Source organism: Chaetomium fimeti (assembly GCF_033439085.1).
Source record: "Chaetomium fimeti strain CBS 168.71 chromosome Unknown B0H64scaffold_2, whole genome shotgun sequence".
Taxonomy (NCBI): domain Eukaryota; kingdom Fungi; phylum Ascomycota; class Sordariomycetes; order Sordariales; family Chaetomiaceae; genus Chaetomium; species Chaetomium fimeti.
Window position 1 is genome coordinate 948,171 of NW_026944330.1, and position 19,897 is coordinate 968,067.

At 57.4% G+C, this 19,897-nt stretch overlaps 10 protein-coding genes across 10 annotated transcripts; 6 read left to right on the forward strand and 4 right to left on the reverse strand.

Annotated features, from left to right (window-relative positions):
* Positions 1–130: 130 nt before the first annotated feature.
* B0H64DRAFT_438888 (uncharacterized protein) lies at positions 131–541 on the reverse strand (the record flags this gene model as incomplete). The annotated part of the gene is made up of 2 exons (XM_062806385.1): positions 131–183; positions 352–541. The coding sequence occupies 2 exons, from the start codon at positions 539–541 to the stop codon at positions 131–133; spliced, it is 243 nt and encodes an 80-aa protein (XP_062661937.1).
* A 374-nt stretch (positions 542–915) lies between these two features.
* On the forward strand, positions 916–2,895 carry B0H64DRAFT_74695 (oligosaccharyl transferase-like protein). The gene is made up of 4 exons (XM_062808703.1): positions 916–1,268; positions 1,331–1,441; positions 1,498–2,210; positions 2,279–2,895. The coding sequence occupies exons 1-4, from the start codon at positions 1,127–1,129 to the stop codon at positions 2,708–2,710; spliced, it is 1,398 nt and encodes a 465-aa protein (XP_062661938.1). The 5' UTR covers positions 916–1,126; the 3' UTR covers positions 2,711–2,895.
* A 1,374-nt stretch (positions 2,896–4,269) lies between these two features.
* B0H64DRAFT_353984 (Isy1-like splicing factor) lies at positions 4,270–5,250 on the forward strand (the record flags this gene model as incomplete). Its single annotated transcript, XM_062801523.1, has 2 exons — positions 4,270–4,433; positions 4,516–5,250. The coding sequence occupies exons 1-2, from the start codon at positions 4,431–4,433 to the stop codon at positions 5,248–5,250; spliced, it is 738 nt and encodes a 245-aa protein (XP_062661939.1). The 5' UTR covers positions 4,270–4,430.
* Positions 5,251–5,399: 149 nt separating this feature from the next.
* On the reverse strand, positions 5,400–7,567 carry B0H64DRAFT_74749 (Metallo-dependent phosphatase-like protein). The gene has a single exon (XM_062808704.1). It carries the CDS (start codon positions 7,373–7,375, stop codon positions 5,549–5,551), a length of 1,827 nt encoding a protein of 608 aa, XP_062661940.1. The 5' UTR covers positions 7,376–7,567; the 3' UTR covers positions 5,400–5,548.
* A 1-nt stretch (position 7,568) lies between these two features.
* On the reverse strand, positions 7,569–8,477 carry B0H64DRAFT_74750 (uncharacterized protein). The gene has a single exon (XM_062808705.1). It carries the CDS (start codon positions 8,341–8,343, stop codon positions 7,786–7,788), a length of 558 nt encoding a protein of 185 aa, XP_062661941.1. The 5' UTR covers positions 8,344–8,477; the 3' UTR covers positions 7,569–7,785.
* A 1-nt stretch (position 8,478) lies between these two features.
* B0H64DRAFT_74751 (uncharacterized protein) lies at positions 8,479–9,748 on the forward strand. Its single transcript, XM_062808706.1, has one exon. It carries the CDS (start codon positions 8,576–8,578, stop codon positions 9,479–9,481), a length of 906 nt encoding a protein of 301 aa, XP_062661942.1. The 5' UTR covers positions 8,479–8,575; the 3' UTR covers positions 9,482–9,748.
* Positions 9,749–10,649: 901 nt separating this feature from the next.
* Positions 10,650–12,766, forward strand: B0H64DRAFT_471719 (uncharacterized protein). Its single transcript, XM_062807895.1, has 3 exons — positions 10,650–11,202; positions 11,329–12,054; positions 12,173–12,766. Exons 1-3 carry the CDS (start codon positions 11,082–11,084, stop codon positions 12,280–12,282), a joined length of 957 nt encoding a protein of 318 aa, XP_062661943.1. The 5' UTR covers positions 10,650–11,081; the 3' UTR covers positions 12,283–12,766.
* Positions 12,481–12,766, forward strand: B0H64DRAFT_385079 (uncharacterized protein). The gene has a single exon (XM_062803050.1). It carries the CDS (start codon positions 12,531–12,533, stop codon positions 12,756–12,758), a length of 228 nt encoding a protein of 75 aa, XP_062661944.1. The 5' UTR covers positions 12,481–12,530; the 3' UTR covers positions 12,759–12,766.
* Positions 12,767–12,777: 11 nt separating this feature from the next.
* B0H64DRAFT_385084 (uncharacterized protein) lies at positions 12,778–13,950 on the reverse strand. The gene is made up of 6 exons (XM_062803052.1): positions 13,777–13,950; positions 13,636–13,666; positions 13,475–13,557; positions 13,300–13,415; positions 13,070–13,240; positions 12,778–13,013 (listed from the first exon to the last, which is right to left on the reverse strand). The coding sequence occupies exons 1-6, from the start codon at positions 13,822–13,824 to the stop codon at positions 12,971–12,973; spliced, it is 492 nt and encodes a 163-aa protein (XP_062661945.1). The 5' UTR covers positions 13,825–13,950; the 3' UTR covers positions 12,778–12,970.
* A 1,145-nt stretch (positions 13,951–15,095) lies between these two features.
* On the forward strand, positions 15,096–19,543 carry B0H64DRAFT_74822 (CNH domain-containing protein). The gene is made up of 5 exons (XM_062808707.1): positions 15,096–15,196; positions 15,362–17,919; positions 17,972–18,308; positions 18,359–19,209; positions 19,263–19,543. Exons 2-5 carry the CDS (start codon positions 15,367–15,369, stop codon positions 19,419–19,421), a joined length of 3,900 nt encoding a protein of 1,299 aa, XP_062661946.1. The 5' UTR covers positions 15,096–15,196; positions 15,362–15,366; the 3' UTR covers positions 19,422–19,543.
* The last annotated feature ends 354 nt before the right edge of the window (positions 19,544–19,897 follow it).

Below are 19,897 nucleotides of genomic sequence, written 5' to 3' on the forward strand. Positions count from 1 at the left end.
GTGCCTTATGTACGGTTGATGCAACCCTCTCGGAGCTCGACCGTGTACACTCCATGCAGCTTGCTTGCCGGTCGCGACACGGCTCCAACCTCGCGAACTCCCGTCCACCCTCAGATATAAATCGGGCTTTTCATTCCGTCTCGTCGCCATACCCCGTCAACGTCTTCCTCGGTCCAACAGGAACTATCCCCAACCGTTAGCACTCCATCCCTAAACAAAACAAACACCCCTAAACAAAGCCAGCCCAGCCCAGCCCAGACCAAACCGCAAACCGCAACCCGCAGCCCAAGAACCCCCCCACCCCTTCAAATCAAAACCAACAATACAGAGAAAAGAAAAAGAGATACGTACCCGGATAAGTAAGCGGAATAGGCGGCGCATCCGGGTCGCCGATGCGATGCCGGATCGGCGGCACCGTCGCCAGCGTCAGCGGGCCCATCGCCCCGATGATGACGGCCCAGAAGAGCCCCGGCCGCTCGCGCGCCGCCCACCGGCAGTACCGGAGGGGGCCGCCCCAGAAGCGGGGGGTCGCGCCGTTCATTTTTGGGAGGTATCGAGGGGTGGCGTGGGTTGACTGGTTGGGGGGGTTAGCGAGTGGGTGGGTGAAAGTGGGTGGGATAAATTGGTGAGGATGTTGGGGTGTGGTGTGGTTGAGGGGTAGGTGGGTATCGGGGGTTGTGGTGACTCGGGTTTGGGCGTGGTCGTACCTTGTGCTGTCAATTGGGCGGCAGCGAACACACTAGCGGTGCGGCAAGTCGTCGTCGTCGTCTCTCGTTGCGGGAGCTGGTTGCGGGACGGGGAATTCGAGGTTCACGATTGCGGCGAAACTGCGGTTAATTTGGTGCTCTCTCGCGCCCACTGGTCCTCACTCAAAGACAGGGATCGGTTGAAGGCTGAGTGGGTCGTTTAGCTGAGACCCCTGTCTTCCCCCGTACACGCTTGGCAAGGCTACGTATGCCGAATCAATGCAATCCAATCCGTTGCTGGAGAGCTTCCATTTGTCGTGGGATGAGGCAAGCTTCCAGTTTCCGTGGCATAAACTCGACGACCCCGAGTTTGCGCCCCTCAATTCCAATTCCCCGCCCACGACTAGTGGCTGTCTAAGAGCGGGATCATTCTGCCCACCATGCGGTCGTTCCTTTCGCTTTTCGTCTTTCTGTTTGCGGCCGCAGTGTCGGCCATCAGCACCTCGGGCAACAGGTTGCTGGTGATCCTGGACGATGTTGCCGACAAGGAGAACTACTCCCAATTCCTCGGGGATCTAGAGAGTATGGGACTTCTCTCAAGATTCAAATGGTATTGAGGAAAAACAATGGCTGACAACAGGCAGGCAGAGGATTCCAGATCTCCTTCGAGAACCCCAAGAGCGAGTCCCTGGCTCTGTTCCACCTCGGCGAACGGAGTTATGACCATGTCATCCTCTTCCCGACTCGGTCAAAGGGTAACAGTCATGGCCTCTCAGATGTACAATGGCCACCCGTAGCTGACAATCCCAAGGTCTCGGCCCCAACCTGACACCCAACATCCTCGTCGACTTCATGAACGCCGACGGCAACGTCCTCGTGACCCTCAGCTCCGGCGTCTCCGCCCCCAGCTCGCTCGTCTCCCTGCTCTCCGAGCTCGATATCCAGCTCCCCACCGACCGCACCGGCTTGGTCGTCGACCACTTCAACTACGACACCACGAGCGCAGCCGACAAGCACGACGTGCTCGTCCTCCCGCGACCTAGCCCCATCCGCCCAGACGTGAAGGACTACTTCGGCGAAGGTATCGGCAAAGACGCGGTTCTCGCCTTCCCCCGGGGCGTCGGCGCCGCCCTCGGCGCTAGCGAGCTCCTCACCCCGATAATCCGCGCCCCGCGCACCGCCTACAGCTACAACCCCAAGGAGCAGACCGAGGTGGTGGACGACCTCTTCGCGGCCGGCGAGCAGCTGTCGCTCGTCTCCGCCTTCCAGGCGCGCAACTCGGCTCGCTTCACGCTTGTCGGCTCGGCCGAGATGCTGCAGGACAAGTGGTTCGACGCCGAGGTCAGCCAGGCGGATGGCAAGAAGGCCACCAAGACCTTCAACCGCGAGTTTGCAAAGCGCGTCAGCGGGTGGACGTTCAATGAGATTGGCGTGGTGCGAGTCAACTGGATCGAGCACCACCTTGACGAGGCGGGGGCGACGAACGAGTCCAACCCCGGCATCTACCGCATCAAGAACGATGTCGTAAGTTTACATCCCCCACTCCCTAACCCATTCTTCACCCCAGAAACCTAACCACCCCCTCCCCATAGAAATACACCATCTCCCTCTCCGAATACAGCTGGACGACCTGGACCCCCTTCACCGTGCCCACCGACGACGCACTCCAGCTCGAGTTCTCGATGCTCTCCCCCTTCCACCGTCTCGCCCTACAGGCAGACGCCGCCCACGGCTCGGACTCGGCAGCCGCGTACAGCGCGACCTTCAAGCTGCCGGACCAGCACGGCATCTTCAACTTCAAGATCAACCACAAGCGGCCGCTGCTGTCCAACGTCGAGGAGAAGAACACGGTGTCGGTGCGCCACATGGCCCACGACGAGTGGCCGCGCAGCTTCGTCATCACGGGCGCCTGGCCCTGGATCGCTGGTGTCGGCGTCACCGTTGCCGGCTGGGTCGGCTTCTGCGCCCTGTGGATGTACAGCGCGCCCGTGGATGGCAAGGGGGGTGTGAAGAAGACGCAGTGAGGGGGCTTGGGAATGTGAGGTGTGGAGTGGAGAGTGTATGTTGGGCGGGTATAGATGGAGGTATCTGCTTGTGCTTTTTCTGTTGTTGTTTTGTCCTGTATACAAGATACACCGTACCGGATGCAAGGCGTAAAATCTAGGTTCTCCCAAAAGCTATGAATACACGGATGGCCACGAACTTGTTCTGTAGCTCGAGCACGATTGAAGGCATGAATGCTTGACGGGTTACCCGTCTCGACGGCTGAGTGATGTGTTATTTCCAACCTCCGGTCTGTCTATAACTAACTCTATATAACCACGACCGCTCGTTAACGAAAAGGGAATGAAACAAAAATAAGAAATGATTGAACGGAGAAGTGAGGGAAGGGGGTAAATAATGCAACAAAACACAACAGCGACAAGGCCCTCAGATTAGCTCTCCTAAGTTCTCAACGACAACCGACAGGCAAGCCCACTTTTGTAGGCCAGATCCCGTCTGCTGCCTGCAAATTTGGCTTTTTGGACCTTCCGTCATCACCGGGCGTGCTGTTGTGTCTCGACGCAATAAAAAATAGAAAGAACACCGAAAAGAAAAACAACCTAACCCACCCTAGCCTCTCACCCACCACCCCCCAAACACACACACACAACCCCCCAACATCTCCCACCCGCCCAACACTCCCCGCCCCCACCCCAAGCAGTAAGCCTATACCACCCCTGCTCGCCGCTCCGATTGAAAACTACTTTTTTTGATGGGCCATCATCAGTGCAGCGCTGTCACGCCGCGGCAACGCCGTCCCTAGCCTTTTCCCCTGCCGCCATCGCCGGGGAGCCGGCGGGAGAACCCACGCCGGTCCGTCCGGGAGGAATGGAAGGGGACATAGGTAGAGAATAGGGGCCGCTGGCGCCGGCGCACCTCTGCGGTGTGCTTTTGTCGTCATGGCGGGAGGGAGGGGGGTGTGGGGGGAACCGCTTGGTTTGGGGGAGGGAGTGTTGGATGGGTGGAGGAATGGAGGGAGCGGTGGTGGAGGGAGAGTGGTGAGAGAGAGGGGGGTGGGGGGTTGTTCGGGGTTGGTTCTGTGGTTGTTTGCGTGGGGTATAATATAGAGTTGCTGCTCAGATATCCATTCTTTGGTGTTCTCAGCCTCGCCCGCGTTCTGTGAACTGGATGAGTCGAGTTTGGAGGTTTTCCTCACTGCAGGCTTGTGAAATTGGGGAGTGGTTGAGGGTGGTTATGGCGGGATATCGCTTGATATCGGGCATTACACTGGCGGTAACCTGTCGGTTGGTGTAGTCCCTGCCGGCCTAGCGGAGTGGTAAAAGAGAGTGGGAAAAAGGAAACCAAAGTCGTGATATTGCATGTTAATCTCACAGATATCTTTCCGCAAATACAATGTGTGTCGACAAAAACGATGTTGTTGACAAAGCAGAGTCGACTGCCGCCTATTTTGCTGGTGACGTTACTTGAAGTGGGAAGTGATGGTGAGGAGAAGAAGAAACGCGCCGAGGCGCGCTGATGAAATACCCTGTGGGGCTGCTCTTGCCAACGCGCCTTGGGACCTGAGCTCGCGCCACAGCGCCACAACCCGCTCGTTACAAGGCTGCGAATTTCCAGATCAGGCCGAACTTCAACATTCGACTTGTCAAAACTCCGCGCAACAACCCAACCTCAACCCGCTCGCGCGCCCTCTCTCTCCCCTTACCAACCAATCCTCAACCGAACTCAACCAAACCACCCAAAATGGTACGCCCCCGCCCGCGTTCCCCCCCCCCCCCCCCCCCCAATCCAATCCACCCCATCCACCCCAACTAACCCCCCCCTCCAGGCGCGCAACTCCGAAAAAGCGCAATCCATGCTCTTCCGCTTCCGCGAAGCGCAAGCCGCCGACCTCGGCATCATCGACGCGGGGCGTTCCCGGCGCCCGCGCGCCATCACGGAACAAGACAGCATCCCGGCGTGCGAGAAGTGGCGCGGGCAGGTGCTGAAGGAGATCTCGCGCAAGGTGTCGCGGATCCAGGACCCGGCGCTGTCCGACTACCAGATCCGGGACGTCAACGACGAGATCAATAAATTGATGCGGGAGAAGCACATGTGGGAGGTGCAGATACGGAATCTGGGCGGGCCGAATTATATGCGGGCCGGGGGGAAGGTGTATGATGAGGCGGGGAGGGAGATTCAGGGTGGGGGGAAGGGGTATCGGTATTTTGGACGGGCGAGGGAGCTGCCGGGGGTGAAGGAGTTGTTTGAGGCGGCGGCGAAGGCCAGGCAGGAGGATGAGAAGCCGCTGGAGGAGAGGGTGGATTTGAGGAGGCAGGTGAATGCGGCGTATTATGGGTATGCGCCGGGTGAGGAGGATGAGGAGTTGCTGGAGTATGAGCGGGTGAGGGAGAAGATGGCGGTGGAGGGGCTTGCGAAGGCGGGGCCGGCGGAGACGCCGCCTGGGTGGGAGCCGCTGCCGGGGGATATAGGGGATGGGACGGTGTGGGAGTTGCCTACGTTGGATGAGGTGCAGCAGGAGTTGGTCGAGCGGCGGCGGAGAAAGCTACTCGACCAGTTATAGTGGGAGGTTCTGCTTTTGTTCGTAGCATTTTCATGGTCGGTTGGCGTTGAGGGCGTAATAGGGGATAATAACGGCTGGGTCTGGCTGGTTGCTTCACTGGGGGGGTTCCTGTTTGTCACCCTGTTCATGCCTTCTTCGTGATAACTGTAAAAACCGTCTTATCCATTAACACGCTAGCTCTCCGATTTGCCAATGTCCAAAATACAAGCCTGCTCCAAATGTGTCACAGAGATCAACGCTAAAATACACCAAGAAAATGCTCCGCAGGACGCTCAAGCAACAGACACAACGACCATATCTAACAATGCTTCGGCCAGTTCTTCTCAATCCAGCCAGCCATCATGTCGGTAAATGTCCCCTCCATGTAGAGCTGCACGTCTGCCTCGCTGTACTTGCCGCCGTTGAGGCTTAAAGCCATCAGAACCCACGGTGTGATGAAATCCAAGAATACGAGGTCAACGGTCTCGGGTTCGCCCTCGGCAGGGAAAGCAATCTCGGCCTGGACGCAGTTGGGCACAACGTAGAAGTTGACAGGCTTATGAACGGTGTCGTCGCCATCGTCGCTAATGGCGTCCCTGGTGGTGTATCCCTCGGTCAGACGAGGTCTCCTCTCGGAGCTTTCGCCGAGCGGCTTTTGCTGGGAAGCATCCACATTGACATCGGATGCGGGTTCCTCGTGAACGATGGACTCGTGGATCACAAGTTGTTCCGGGGTCGCCATGAACCGGTTGTCCATTGCGGCCGACTCCATAATCCTGCCGGCGTTGTTCAGCAGCGTGATGACCTCCCGGGCCATGTGGTAAGGGACGTCCGGAATATACGTCATGACGCTGAGAAACGGCGAGATGATGAAAGTGGTATCGCGTGTGAAAGCCCCCTTGAAGATGTCGAACCGGATAGCACCCGTGTTAAGGATGGCCAGGCGCGGCACGTTTGCCCGGTCAGGATTGACCGTCACATCCGGGAGGACCTCCTTCTCGAGCCAGCTGAAGATGCTGTCGTCTCCCGGGTAAGGCGCCCGAGACAGCCACAGGGCCTTCGGGGCGCAGCCGAAGGCGTAATCGAGGTCGAGCTCACCCCGGGCCTTGGTGATCATGGCCGACACGTTGCGGCCGTGCTCGGTGGGGAAGGTGGTGGCATCGAGGCCCGTGTGGTACTGCAGACCAAGGAGGTTGTTGTCGATGTATCTGCGATGGAAGGAGAAGCCGGTCTCTTCAGAGAGCGCTGATCGCTTCAGGTCGCCGTCGACCGACATCCACCCGATCGTCTCGAAGTATCTCCCGCTCGCCATGGCGAATGAGCGCTCGTCGTAGGCGGCGGCATCGCGGACATGGACATGGCCACCGAAGAAGAGAATCGGGGTAAGCGGGTTTTGCTTGCGGATCGCCCTGAAAATGGTTTTGAACTCGGGCATCTGCACTCCGACGTGGCCGATCACTACGAAGACATCGGTCTCTTCTTGGATGGCGTCCTGGAACCACTTTTCCCTGACGGTTTCCCGAACTGGCTGGACAACTGTGTTGTTGGCATTGCCGGTGAAATCGAAAAGGAAGCCAAAAGCGACGACGTCCAGTTTCTGGTTCTTGGTCTGGAACTTGCGGTATCGCTGTGCCATTGGCATCCTCTCGCCGGACTTTGGGTCTATGTAATCGAGATTGGAGGCGATATAGTTCTGCTTGAAATTGGGCACGGTGTGGGTGTGCTCGCCGTCGGCAGTCGACGCGATGTACAGCTCATGGTTGCCGGTGCAGATTATGTCGACATCTTGCTCCCGATAAATGTCGTAGTAGTATTTGCCCTTGGGGTCGGACGCATCGTACAACCCGTTGCCCTCGACGCGGTCGCCGGTGTCGACCAACAGCAGATCCACTCCATCATCGTCCGCTCTCTTTCGCATGTGCTGGGCGAACGAGACATAATCCCCCCAGTCGGCGGAATATTGCGGTTCCTGCAGATGACCACCGTGCCAGCCGTGCGTGTCTGTGGTATGCAAGAAGTTGAGTTTGGCCCAGGTCAGATCGCGCATCGGCGCAGGAACCGGCTCTGCTGCACCTGGCTGCGATGCCGCTGCCGTCCGAACGAGCGCGGCGAGAACGCTACCGATGGTAACCGTCTTCAACCCCATCTCGTCTGGTCCTCGACGCTAATGTATATGAATTGTATATCAAAACCGCTAAATCATTCACCGCAGTCGGTTGAAAGAATAATAAGAAGGATTACACAGTATGCTGTCTGACAGTTGGTACCGTCGCTCGAGGGATGACTCGCCGCTTCAAGAGGGAGGCGGGTTCACCAAGGTCCTCAAGGTTCACAAGGGGCAGGGGTCCAAGACCCTGGCGGTTGGATCACAAGGTACAGATCCCGTTAAACTGTTAGTGCCTCTCAATGAAACACAGATATGCGATTATCCAGTATGTGTACGCACCAAGCACATACAGACGTATTCCGTCGACGAACTCGCAATCATTCCTCGCCCGGCCAAAAATCCAGTGGTCTCTTTGCTTCTCCCACCCAAGCTCCGACCAGCGAGAATCATTACCATGTTGGCGGTGGCCCATGTGGCTCTTGGCCAGCTCCAACAAAGCAACAACTGGGACCTCGATAACCTCCAGACCGCTGATTTCGATGCTCCGATTCAAGTAATCCACCTCTGCGCCCCCCGAAATGACCATAACGAGGGCGACGAGGCCGGTGAGCCGCCAACGAACCACTGTACCATGTGTCTCCAACATGAACGTTGCGTGCCAGGATGAAATCAAGATGTGTTACTCCGCGTACACGGGTCATCAGGTAGATGTAGAACGGCTCCCCCTCCCCCTCCCCTTCCCCTACCTTACCCTCGAAGGACATCTTCGGTGCAAGGGACCCGTAAACCTCATTCACTTGAGAAGTAACTTCGGTCTTGAGTGCTAGAGACTCGAGGAGGAACTGGACGACGTATTCCAGTTCAGGGCCGGCATAACTAGACGGAGTAGCTGCATACGCCTTGGACGTCAACAGATGCGACATCGTCGCCGGCAAGCTCTCTTGCTTTGGCGCCGCATGCAGCGCGGGTTGCTGATGTTTTCTTGAAGAAGGCCTCGATATCTGCATGGACAGAGTACTCTGGGTATGTAGTCGTCATGGCTCTATTGGCTGATTATGTTAGAACCTGAGGGAGCCATGGGATGCGGGGGGTTTTGGGAAGGAGCCCCATGTAAATAGGTGGTACCTAAGTACCTAATTTGATGTTGGGCGAACTGCCCAAGCAGAATTCGTGGTATTCCCGCAACATCATGTCAGATCAACTCATTGCCCCGGCATTTATCCCACCCCTTTTTCAGCGATGCTCTTGGATAATGAAGCAATCGAAGAGTTGTCGGATGTGGACCTCGCCGAACAAATTGCCCATCTCCGCGAGACGCGGGGGGTTAACTCGCGCGTGATCGAGATATCTGACTCGTATTTCTCCAAGGCCTACTACGACTCGGAAGATGTCGAAGACACTAGATGCGCAATGCTGCAGGCTAAAGCCCTCGGCGTTTCCGTCCCGGCCGTCAAGAGGGTCGTTCACCAAGGAAAGGGTTTTGAGTTTATCCAGACGCGCATCCATGGTCATGAACTCATGGCCATCTGGCCTAGCATCGGGCTGCTTTCGACGGTGCGGCTTGCCTTTCAGCTCCGAGGTATGGTACGCCGAATGCAGACCACAACCAGGCCAACAGCCGGCTCGCTGGGGACGGGACTTTGCCGCTCGTTTTGGATCGACAACGACGTGTACGGGATCCCGCCGTACGCCTCACCAACTACCATTTCCTCCATCGTCAACTTCTGGCACAACCTCATCTCTTTCCGCCGAGAAGTGAGCAAGTCACCGGAACAGCATAAGGAGTCATGCCTTCAGCCGACGGACCATGAGAAGGAATTTGTCTTCACCCATCACGACCTTGCTCCCCGCAACATCATGCTTGAGAACGGAACCGGCAAACTTTGGCTGGTGGACTGGGACCTGGCGGGATTCTATCCATCATACTTTGAACATGCGGCGATGCACAACTTCATTCCCCCGCCCGAATGGTCCTGGTTCACACGTTGGAGATGGAGATTCTTTGTCTGGGTCGCGACCGGCCTGTACCGGGGCCGGGCGGCAATGCTGGCTGAAGTACAACGCAAGACAATCCGATTCCCCGTATCACGCCGATTCAACATCAGAGCGGGTGCCACGGTGTCTGTCAAATCCGCAGATGATTGAGGGGAAGCGGCGCATCGGTGAGGTCTCGGGCTCCGCCAAACCCAGGCCCCTCTCTCCGAGTTACTGTTTCCCCAGCCCTCGGCGGCAAGATGTGGCGGTTCGAACGACTGAGTAACTAATTAGATACAAGGGGTACTGGCGGTGCTGACCTAGCCAACCGACGAGTTGCCGGAATAACTACCACCTGTATACTATCCATTCATTACATTAAAGAACTTAATAACCTTTCACAGATATAGAGGGCATCAGCAAAGAACCCAAGTTACCGTCGATTGTGGTTACCGGAAACCCACAACGTAACCTCTGGATCCGTGTAGTAATCAATGTCTTGCCAAGCGGGACAGCCGAGCTGACCTAGCATAATGCGACGAAAGCGGGAGAGAAGGATGGATAGCAACGACTTTTCTGAGTCCGGCCACGGGGGAACTTCAGCGGCCATGTGCGTAAAGTAACAAGAAGATTCTCGGGGCAGGGGGGGTAGCTATACCCAGTCGTAAAGCCACCAACCCGGTAACCAATAACCCCGCTGTTGATATGGATATCGTTCTCCCTGCGGTGGGTGCGGTGGGTGCGGTGGAGCAAGCACTGTCTTGCCCGTTCCCGCGGCATCCCCATCCCGTCCCGACCCGGGAACTGAGAGCTGGGACCTTGGCCGGAACTTGGCCAAGGTGGTGGATATGGTCTGGGGAGTCTGGATCCAAAGCTTCCCGGATTCGAGAGCCCCGTTGGTTCCGCTTGCCAACCCTACCTGCCAACTCAAGAGTCGAGATCGGGGTTGAGGGAATTGTTTCAACCGAGGCCCAGCATCAACGTGCGGGCATGCCACGCTGTGCCAGCCTGGTGCGGGTATGTCATGCAGGTCCTGCCGGAGATCCATCTCACTGCAGGCTCAGCCACCGGCTCCGTGGAGAGCAGAGGTTCCCGCCAGGCCGACCGCCAGGCCGACGAGCTGAAGTGACGTGGAGGGACGGGATCCGGGAGGTGGTGCCAAGGCCCAACCACACAAGAACCCCGCATGCCTGTACCCCCCAGTACCCCCAAGTATCCCCCCTCTATTACGACACGCTGGAGACAAGTCGCTGGACCCTGGCACACACCACACTGGCTGGGTAGCCAGTCAATGTCCCGTACCTATCGTGTGTGCCCTGCAGCAGCCGGAAATGCTTCTGGCGTGCCCGGCATGCCTTCGAGAACGCGGGATTCCTGCGGCTGGTCGCACCTCCCCCTAAATACGCCGATCTCCCCTGCAGTTCTCACGTGTTGCTTCTTTTCTTAGTATTTGACCACGAGAGCAAGTGACAACTGTGCCTAGGTGGTTGCCAACTTCCATTCTCAGGCACTGGGTACAAGTTGAGCTACCTACCTTAGCTTCCACGAACTCGTCTGATATCCAGCTATCCAAGGTTGTCTGTCAGACCTGGACCGCAGCAGTGGCTTGCTTCGTCCGACCTCCCGTCATTGTCATTGTCATTGTCTCGGCCCGCATCCGCACTTTGGTCATTACGCATTTCTGGTGCTTGCTACTATTTGACTTGAACCCTTCTCTTGATTTTCCCATCAACTCCGGCCAACCATACTTTGTTCCATCACCCGAGATCATATGGCCACCTCCATGCTTGACGACGTCCCGCGCTTTGCACGCGCGGGCATCGAGTCCTTCAGCCCGGAGGACTTTGAGACCGCCTCGATCCGCTCGATCCGCTCGGCAGCCCCTTCATACAGTGAGTCCGCTGTAGCGTGAAGCTCTCACCAAGCTATACTCAAGCTTCACTCAATTGCCACCTCCCTTGCTTGACCCCCAAACCAACCCTCAAACCAGCCTACTAACACTCCTCACCCCCCTTTAGCCTCCGACGCCCCCTCCTACCACTCTATCAACCCGCACCCGGAGCCCCTCCCAGCCTACTCGCCACCCGCCCGCTCCACCGCAACAGCCTCAACATCAGCAGCAACACCAGCAGCAGCCGCACCCCCCCGAAACACCAGCGTCTCCTCGCTCCTCGACCTCGGACCCACCCCATCCACCACCACCACCTCCTCTTCCTCTTCCTCCACCACCACCTCAACTTCCACCACCACCCCACGCCGGTACGGACTCCCCCCCATCCCGACCGGACCCCCACGCTCCCAATCCGACATCCCCTCCCTCGCACGCTTCCGCACCCCGGCCTGGTCTCCCGCCAGCGGCGGCGCCCACGCCAACCCGACCGCCCGCATCTACCAGAACGTGGCGCTGCGGCGGGCTAGTGCCAGCGCCAGCAGTGGTAGCAGCAGCGGCGGCAGTAGTGGGAGTGGGAGTGGGAGTGGGAGTGGTGGTGGGAGTGGGAGTAGTTCGGTAGGGGGTGGTGCGGCGGCGGGGGCGAATTTGGATGGGTTGATGCGGCGGGTGATGCTGGAGCGGATCGAGGAGGAGGAGGAGCGGCGGAATAGGGTGCGGCCGCTGGAGGATCCGTATCTGGTGGGCGAGGAGGCGGCGGCGAGGGCGAGGGAGGAGAGGATGGCGAGGGAGAATCTGCGGGGTGGCGGGGATGAGGTGCTGCTGAGGGAGGATCGGAGGTGGGATTGGTTTTTGGGTGAGTCTTTCTTCTTTTTTTACCCTTTCTTTCTTTCTTTCCCCGTCTCTCTCTCTCTCGCGGTTCGGGCTGTTTTGTGGTTGTGGGAATCAGTGGCTGATGGACCCCTATATCATAGCGCAAATGAAGGACCGGGAAGAGCGCGAGCACAGCTGGAAGCGCTTCCGCCGCGATCTGGACAGGCGCTCCAACACCCGGCTTCCGTTCCGTATCGGCACGCGCTTCTAGGGTTGGCGGCGGGACACGTCTGGTGTAGCATCATCATCCCCATCATCCCCATCATCTCTTTTTGCGTCGGGATTATCGTTTGGGTTTTCTGGTTTGACGTTGAGGGTTGCAAATTGCTGCAGTCCGCGTTGTCTTTTCTTCAGTTCTTTCTCTCCTTTCAGACCTTCTTGCCCCCAGAGGCTGCATTGTTTTGCATTGGGCGGGCGGGTATCTGCTTTTTTATCGTGCCGGGTGTTGGGCCGGTTAGCATGCTGGCCTTGCCAGATTGTTATTTTGCGCTCGGTTTTCATGGCTTGTTGGCATGGGCATGTTCGGAGCCGGATTTGGCAGAGAATGATAGCTACCACATATTGCACCGTGCATGGTTCAAATTGTTCCCCTGTGTCAGTGGGAATGACGGATATCCCGAACACTTACAAAGGTCCATCCACGGGTCAGATCAACAGGGCTGGCAGTTGACAACTTGCCAGGCGTAGTGCAATCGGAACGATCTTGTAGATCCTGGATGTATGTGAAATTTCAAATTCTTTGCCGTGCCTGTCTCGTTCATGACCCTACTATGAATCAAGTATACATCCGTCAACGCCGGGCCAAATGCTACTACTAATGACACCCCGTCAGTCGACGCGCAACTTGTATACAACTTTTGTACACAACTCCTTGTGAACCAAAACTACACCCGCTCTGTTTAGCCCTTGCTCTTGGTGTTGAGGATGAGAGCAACGATGAGGCTGCAAATACGTTAGCAACGTGGTCCTGCTAGCTTGCCCCGAGTTCTGAATCTTACCCGTAGAGCCCCAACACTTCGCCGAAAATGAGAATTAGGACCATGCCGACGAAGACTCTGGACTGCAGCATGTACGACCTGACGCCCTTGTCGCCGACGACGCCGATGCAGTAGCCGGCGGCGAGGGCGGTGAGGCCGACTGACAGCCCGCATGCGAGATGCATGAATCCACTGTATTGCTCGTTAGCAACTTGTCACGTCTGCCATGAGCGGATACGCGAAAAACCCACTTAAACAAGCTATAGTTGGACCCGAAGCTCGGCGGTTGCAAGTCTTGGGCGATGAGGACGGAGATTACGAGCGAGTACACGGCGAGAATACCGGACATGACGACGGGGATGAGGCACTGCGAAGACCCAGTCAGCGAGGGCGCCCTTTTGAAACGCAGTGGAAGAGCTTTCCCACCTTCATGATCAGGTCCGGACGGAACGTTCCCACGCCTGCAATGCCAATGCCGGATTTGGCGGTGCCATAAGCCGCGCCCATGCCTGCAAGATGGTCTCTGGTCAGCTATCTGTTGGTATTGACGGAGGGGCTGCGGTTCGGAGCGGAGGGGTCGTTCGTACAGCCAAAGATCATGGCTGCGGCGATACCGCCCTGCATGAGAAGTCGAGTTAGCCAATCTGGTACTAATGATGCTTCCTCTGTCTGCCGCGACGAGCGTAGAAGGGGGATCCTCTCGCGGCCGGCGCCAACCACCCGCTTACCATGCCAATGAAGGGCGCGAACTTGGGGCTCAGCTCTGACTCGGCCATTGTGTACGATGTTCGGGGGTTGGCGGAATTGGATAGGTAGATAACAGCGCAATCGTGACGATGCGCAGATAATACGAGCCGATTTGGCGCTGAGAAACCAACGGTTGACGGCGGTTTAGGTTGCTGCGCGACAGTTCAATCCGGGCCGCACGTCCCAGCTTGGAGGTTGCGTATCCGCCAAGGCCGTCAACCAACAACTGCGCCAAGAAAGTCACGTGAGTCAGCGGCTGCCTTTTGGTTTGGGCCCCTGCAACCCTGCGACAGCACCAAAGCGCTGTGCCACAGAGCTTGATTCGGCACCTGCATCAAAGTTTCCATACAAGGTCGTTTCCAAGGAATACTTGTACAAAGCTGTCCGCGCTGCAGTGCCGAAGAAATCTTGGTATCCCGCCGGTGTCCTAATTTGGAGATACTCTCCTCTGTGCAATTTCATTGTTGACATACTATCATGCATTGACGAAAGAACGGTGAGCTTCCATTGATGATAGTTCATCTTACAAGACGCCTCAAAGGTGTCTTGTGTTACTTTACGACCCCCAACTTACGTAGCGTACAATACTTTAAATATGGTCGTGGGGCAACTTCAACTCTCCCGCACCTTCGGGACTTTCAATTTCAAGATCGACGAAAGTCATTCTGCCCCTGACGACTCTCCCATCCGATCCCAGTTCGCATCTGAGGTCTCCAACCGTTCCCTGGCAGACGATAATCAGGGGGAAGCACTGGGAAGCGAAGCTGCGCCACGCCCGACGAGCCGTTGCGGAGCTGCCTTTAGTGGATCGCAAACACCCTTTTGGGCATTGCAACCTGCGTTTGGTCGCCAGTGTGGCAGATTAAGCACTTGTCGAAATCTGCCGCGACTTGACTGTCCGATAACGTCGATTGGTTGCCAATATTCACAACCGCACACCGTTCCTCAATCATCTTCATCCCCGAACAGCGAACATATTCCCAGCATCTGAAGTACCACATCCCCATTGTCAACCAAGACCCCGCTCCAGGCAGGTAGTCGGAGCTCCTCTCTCAAAAGCGTAACTGGCCGCGTCGCGGTTGTCGGGTCGGCCTTCGGCGGCTTGTTCCACGAGGAGCCCAGGAGCCAAAAAATTGTTGTTAGGGGGGTTAGGCCAATAACGTCACCCGCTGCCCGTGGCACAACCGGAAACATCCTCGAGCAACCTCCTTCCGCTCCGCTCCATCCATCACCCCAACCGTCGACAACGACAGGGGACAACGGACCGCCCGTTGCGGCCTCCGACACGCTCCATTTTTTCCCCTCGACTTTTAACTTATTGTTGGACGTATATCTGGAGGACGATCACGGCCCATTTGCAGTTGGGCGGTCGTTGGTGAGCCATCGGCTTCGAGATAACGAGTAAGTTAGGTTCATCCCTACTCTACTCTCGAATTCAATTCCACAACCCCCCCCCCCTGACGCCCTCCCCTGAACATCTGACCGTCGACGTCTCCTGCTTTGCCGGTGCAGGCTCAGCACCAAACGCAAACCCGTCTCGTTGCTGACACACAACCGTCGTCACAGCAGCCATGGCCGACTATCAGCGCGACCGGATGCCGCCGCCCAGGCAGCCGCAACAGCAGCAGCAACAGCAGCAACGGCCGCAACAGTACGATAACGACTACCAGCGGGATGCTGCCTTTTCCAGCATCTTCGGCGCCGCTCCGCCCCCCGGCCGCTCGCAGACCATGACCTCGTCAGTGCCGCCGCCTCAGTTCAGTCAAGATGGGCGCACCAATACGATGTCCTCGACGACCTCGGGCATGTCCGAAATGCACAGATCGCCACCCCCGCGACCGCCGCCAGGCGGTGACTACCGCAACCAATACCCCCCTCCCCGACCGCGCCCAAACGACGGCGGTCAAGGATACGGTTATCATCAGGGCCAGCAGCGCGCAGCATCGGGTGGCCAGCAGGTCCCATCGCCTCAGTACATGCAGCAGCAGCAACAGCGGCGGCCATATCCTGGTAGTCCGCCGTCTCAACAGCCGGGACAGCCTGGGCCACCTCGGTTCGACCCTCGACGAGGACCACCGCCGGCTCAAGGCTACTATGACAACAATACGCAACGCACCCCCACACAGCGTTTTTATCAGGATGGAAGACCTCCGCCCGCCATGAACGCTGACCCATACCGGTCCCAATCTTTAGCCAGCTACCCGAGACCGCAAATGTACCAGCAGTCTCCGCCTCAGCCGTATCCGCCGCAGCAACAGCAGCAACAGCAGCAACAGCAACAGCCCCCAGCTAACGCTATGCGGAATGCCCAATATGCTCAACACTCTGCTCGGACAACAGCCCATGGCCGGATTGTCCCAGAGAGGCATATGGAAGATCGGTCGATGACCATGACTGGGTATCCGTCGCACGACCGAGACGCGCACCAGACCATGAGCGGCCGCGTCATTCCTAATAGGCGTCCAGCGGGCGCCTCCCCTCCGCATCCCGAGTATGGGAGCAACAATCCATCCCCAAACCCTGGGTATGCGGCTGGGTACGGACCGCCCGGGTCCCAGACAAGGACGACGAGCATGGTTTCGTCGACTGGTAACGACAGCAACAGGACCATGTCGATGGCCTCCACAATAGCGCCCTCTTCGATAGCGCCCAGCGACAGGACCGACGCGCAGACCCTTGTGCAACGCACGTCAATGAGCAACTCGATCAACGGCGAACGCCCTCCTACCGCCAAAATCAGGCCGCCCATGGTCTATCCCGCTCTTCTCTTCCGTGTCGCCGAATGCTTCCGCCAGAAGATCGTCACCGGTGATCGCACAAAGAACGAGCTTACATACAAGAATGCTTTCAGCGGCGCCGAAGCCGTTGACGTTCTCTCGTACATCATCAGGACAACAGACAGAAACTTGGCTTTGCTCCTTGGTCGTGCACTTGATGCGCAGAAGTTCTTCCACGATGTCACCTACGAACACCGATTGCGCGACTCGACCTATGAAATGTACCAGTTCCGGGAGACTATGACGGAGGAGGTTGAGGAGAAGGACGCGGTCAACGGTGTCTTTGTTTTGCTCTCCGAGTGTTATTCTCCGACTTGCACACGGGACCAACTCTGCTACTCCATCGCCTGCCCACGACGACTGGAACAGGTGTCAAGGTTGAATCTCAAGATGGGCCCTGGTCTTAAGGCCGAAGGGGGCACGCCTGTAAACGACGACGATGTGGATCAGACCGACGAGCAGAAACTCTGGATCAACAGCGTGCCCAAGGAAATCGCCGACAGCATCAGCGACCGGGAGAAGAAGAGACAGGAGATTATCTCGGAGATCTGCTACACAGAGAGAGACTTCGTCAAGGATCTCGAGTACCTCCGGGATTTCTGGATCTACCCGCTGAGGGGAAAGATCAACGGCCATTCGCCCATCCCGGCGCCGAGGAGGGACAAGGTCGTTCGCAACATCTTTACCAACATCATCGACGCCCCAAGTATTCACGGCGTGAGCTCCAAGTTCGCGAGGTCCTTGACCGAGAGGCAGCAGAAGAGCCCTGTCGTGAAGAACGTGGGCGACGTCTTCCTGGAGTTTGTGCCGCAGTTCGAGCCCTTCATTCTGTATGGTTCGAAGCAGCTCGAGGGTAAATTCGAGTTTGAGAACGAGCGGTCATTGAACAAGGAGTTTGCGAGATTTGTCGATGAAGTCGAGCGGCGCAGAGAGTCCAGAAAGCTAGAGCTCAACGGTTACTTGACCAAGCCGACGACGAGATTGGCTCGTTACCCACTGCTCCTCGATAACGTGCTCAAGTACACGGAGGACGACAACCCGGATAAGGAAGACCTTCCCAAGGTTTTGACCATGATCCGAGATCTGCTAGGCCGGGTCAACGAGGAGTCCGGCAAGGCTGAGAATCGCTTCAATCTGCGGCGTCTTCACGAGCAGCTCAGGTTCCGCCCGAACGAGAAGGTGGACTTGAAGCTTACGGACGAGGGCCGCGAGCTGGTGTTCAAGGGCCAGTTCAAGAAGACACCCACTGAGAACCCGGACCTCACCGCGTTCCTGTTTGATCATGCCGTGCTTCTTGTGCGCATCAAGCAAGTGGGGAAGACGGAGGAAGTGAAGGCTTATCGCAGGGTGAGTGCGCTAGAATCTTGGACGTGTACGACGCGATGCTAACGTTTTGTAGCCCATCCCCTTGGAACTGCTATCCATCAAGGAGATGGAAGAAGTGATACCCCAATCCGGTGTGAAGCGCTCATCGTCCAGCATCCTCCCTGCCTTGCGCAATACCGGGGGTGAGACGAAGAAGGGCGAAGGCTGGCCCATCACATTCCGGCATCTCGGGAAGAATGGCTACGAGTTGACTCTGTATGCGTCGAACCAGCTAGGCCGGCAGAAATTGCTCGAGGCCATCGATGGTGTCCAGCAGCGCCTCAGGGCCCGTGCCGACTTCCTTAACACGACGGTCATCACTTCCGGCTTCTTCTCCGGCACGAACAAGGTCAACTGCGTGGCGCCGTTTGGTAAGTTCATTGAACTAGTGGCTCACGGTGCATTGCTAACCCGAATCCAGACGGCGGTCGAAAACTCATCTACGGAACCGACAACGGCATCTACATGTCGGATCGCAGGTCCAAAGACAACTCGCCGCCTAAACGTGTCATTGACGTGCCAAGCGTGACACAGGTCGACGTTCTCGAGGAGTACTCGTTACTACTTGTGCTCTCGAACCGCTCGCTCCTGTCGTATCAGCTCGGTGCCCTGGACCCCAACGAGCCCATCTCGTCCAAGCGTTCCAAGAAGATTCAGAGCCACTGCAACTTCTTCAAGACAGGTATCTGCCTCGGTCGCCACCTGGTGTGCTGCGTCAAGAGCTCGGCGCTTTCGACAACCATCAAGGTCTACGAGCCCAACGATGCCATGTCCCGCACGAAGAAGCAGAAGGGCCTCAGCAAGATGTTCAACGCCGGCCAAGACGAGCTCAAGCCTTTCAAGGAGTTCTACATCCCGACCGAGTCCACGTCGGTCCACTTCCTCAAGTCCAAGCTCTGCGTCGCCTGCGCCCGCGGGTTCGAGGTGGTCTCCCTCGAGACGCTCGAGACGCAGTCCCTACTCGACCAGGCCGACACCTCGCTCGACTTTGTCTCCCGCAAGGAGGGCGTCAAGCCCATCCACATCGAGCGTCTCAACGGCGAGTTCCTGCTCAACTACTCCGACTTCTCGTTCTTTGTCAACCGTAACGGTTGGCGCGCGGAGCCCGACTGGCGGCTCGACTGGGAGGGCACGCCGCAAGCCTTTGCCCTGTCCTACCCCTGGATCCTGGCGTTTGAGCCCAACTTTATTGAGCTCCGACATATCGAGAACCTGGCGGTCCATATTGTGCCGCACCGGAATATTCGGATGCTGCATAGCAGCACGCACGAGGTGAGTTTTGTTACTGTTTGGTTGCTACTAGTATTGGTTCTAACGGAAAATAGATTCTCTTTGCGTATGAGGATGAGCGCGGCGAGGACGTCGTCGTGGCCATTGATTTCTGGAAGAGCCAGCGCAAATCGGAGATGCCTCTCGGTGCTCCCAGCCTGGCCTCGCCGCCGAGCACCTCGCAGGGTTCGTCGCGCCTGGGCTCGGGGATTTGAAAGCTGCCGTTGGAAATTACTTGAGGGCGACTGACTGATCGGCGCGGCGGTGCCCGGAGTGCTGGGCACACGGGAGAAAGGCAAGGGCGTACCGGACCCCCATCTGTCACCGAGGAGAACGGGACATGGCCCCGACGCGAGTCGAAGCGAACGACAAAGGGCGGCCGCTCTGGGGGAGAGGAGTGTGGAGTGTTGGACCTAATCTGGGTTGTCATGTTTAGGTTTGTCTCGGGCTTTACATCACATGCAAGCAGGCAAGCTGGCCAGAGGGAGAGGGGGCGTCTTTAATCTTTGCAATCTATCTGCCCTTTATTCGATTTTTCTGCGCTGGCCCTGTCATTTTCGGGTTTCCGGTCCCATCTTCCGTTCTCTGGTGCTTTTTATTTTCTCGAGGGACGGGGAGAGAGAGGGTTGATGTGTATTCTAGGTCTTTGGAACCGGCTCACCTGGTGGACCAGGCGAGTGTAACGGGCAGC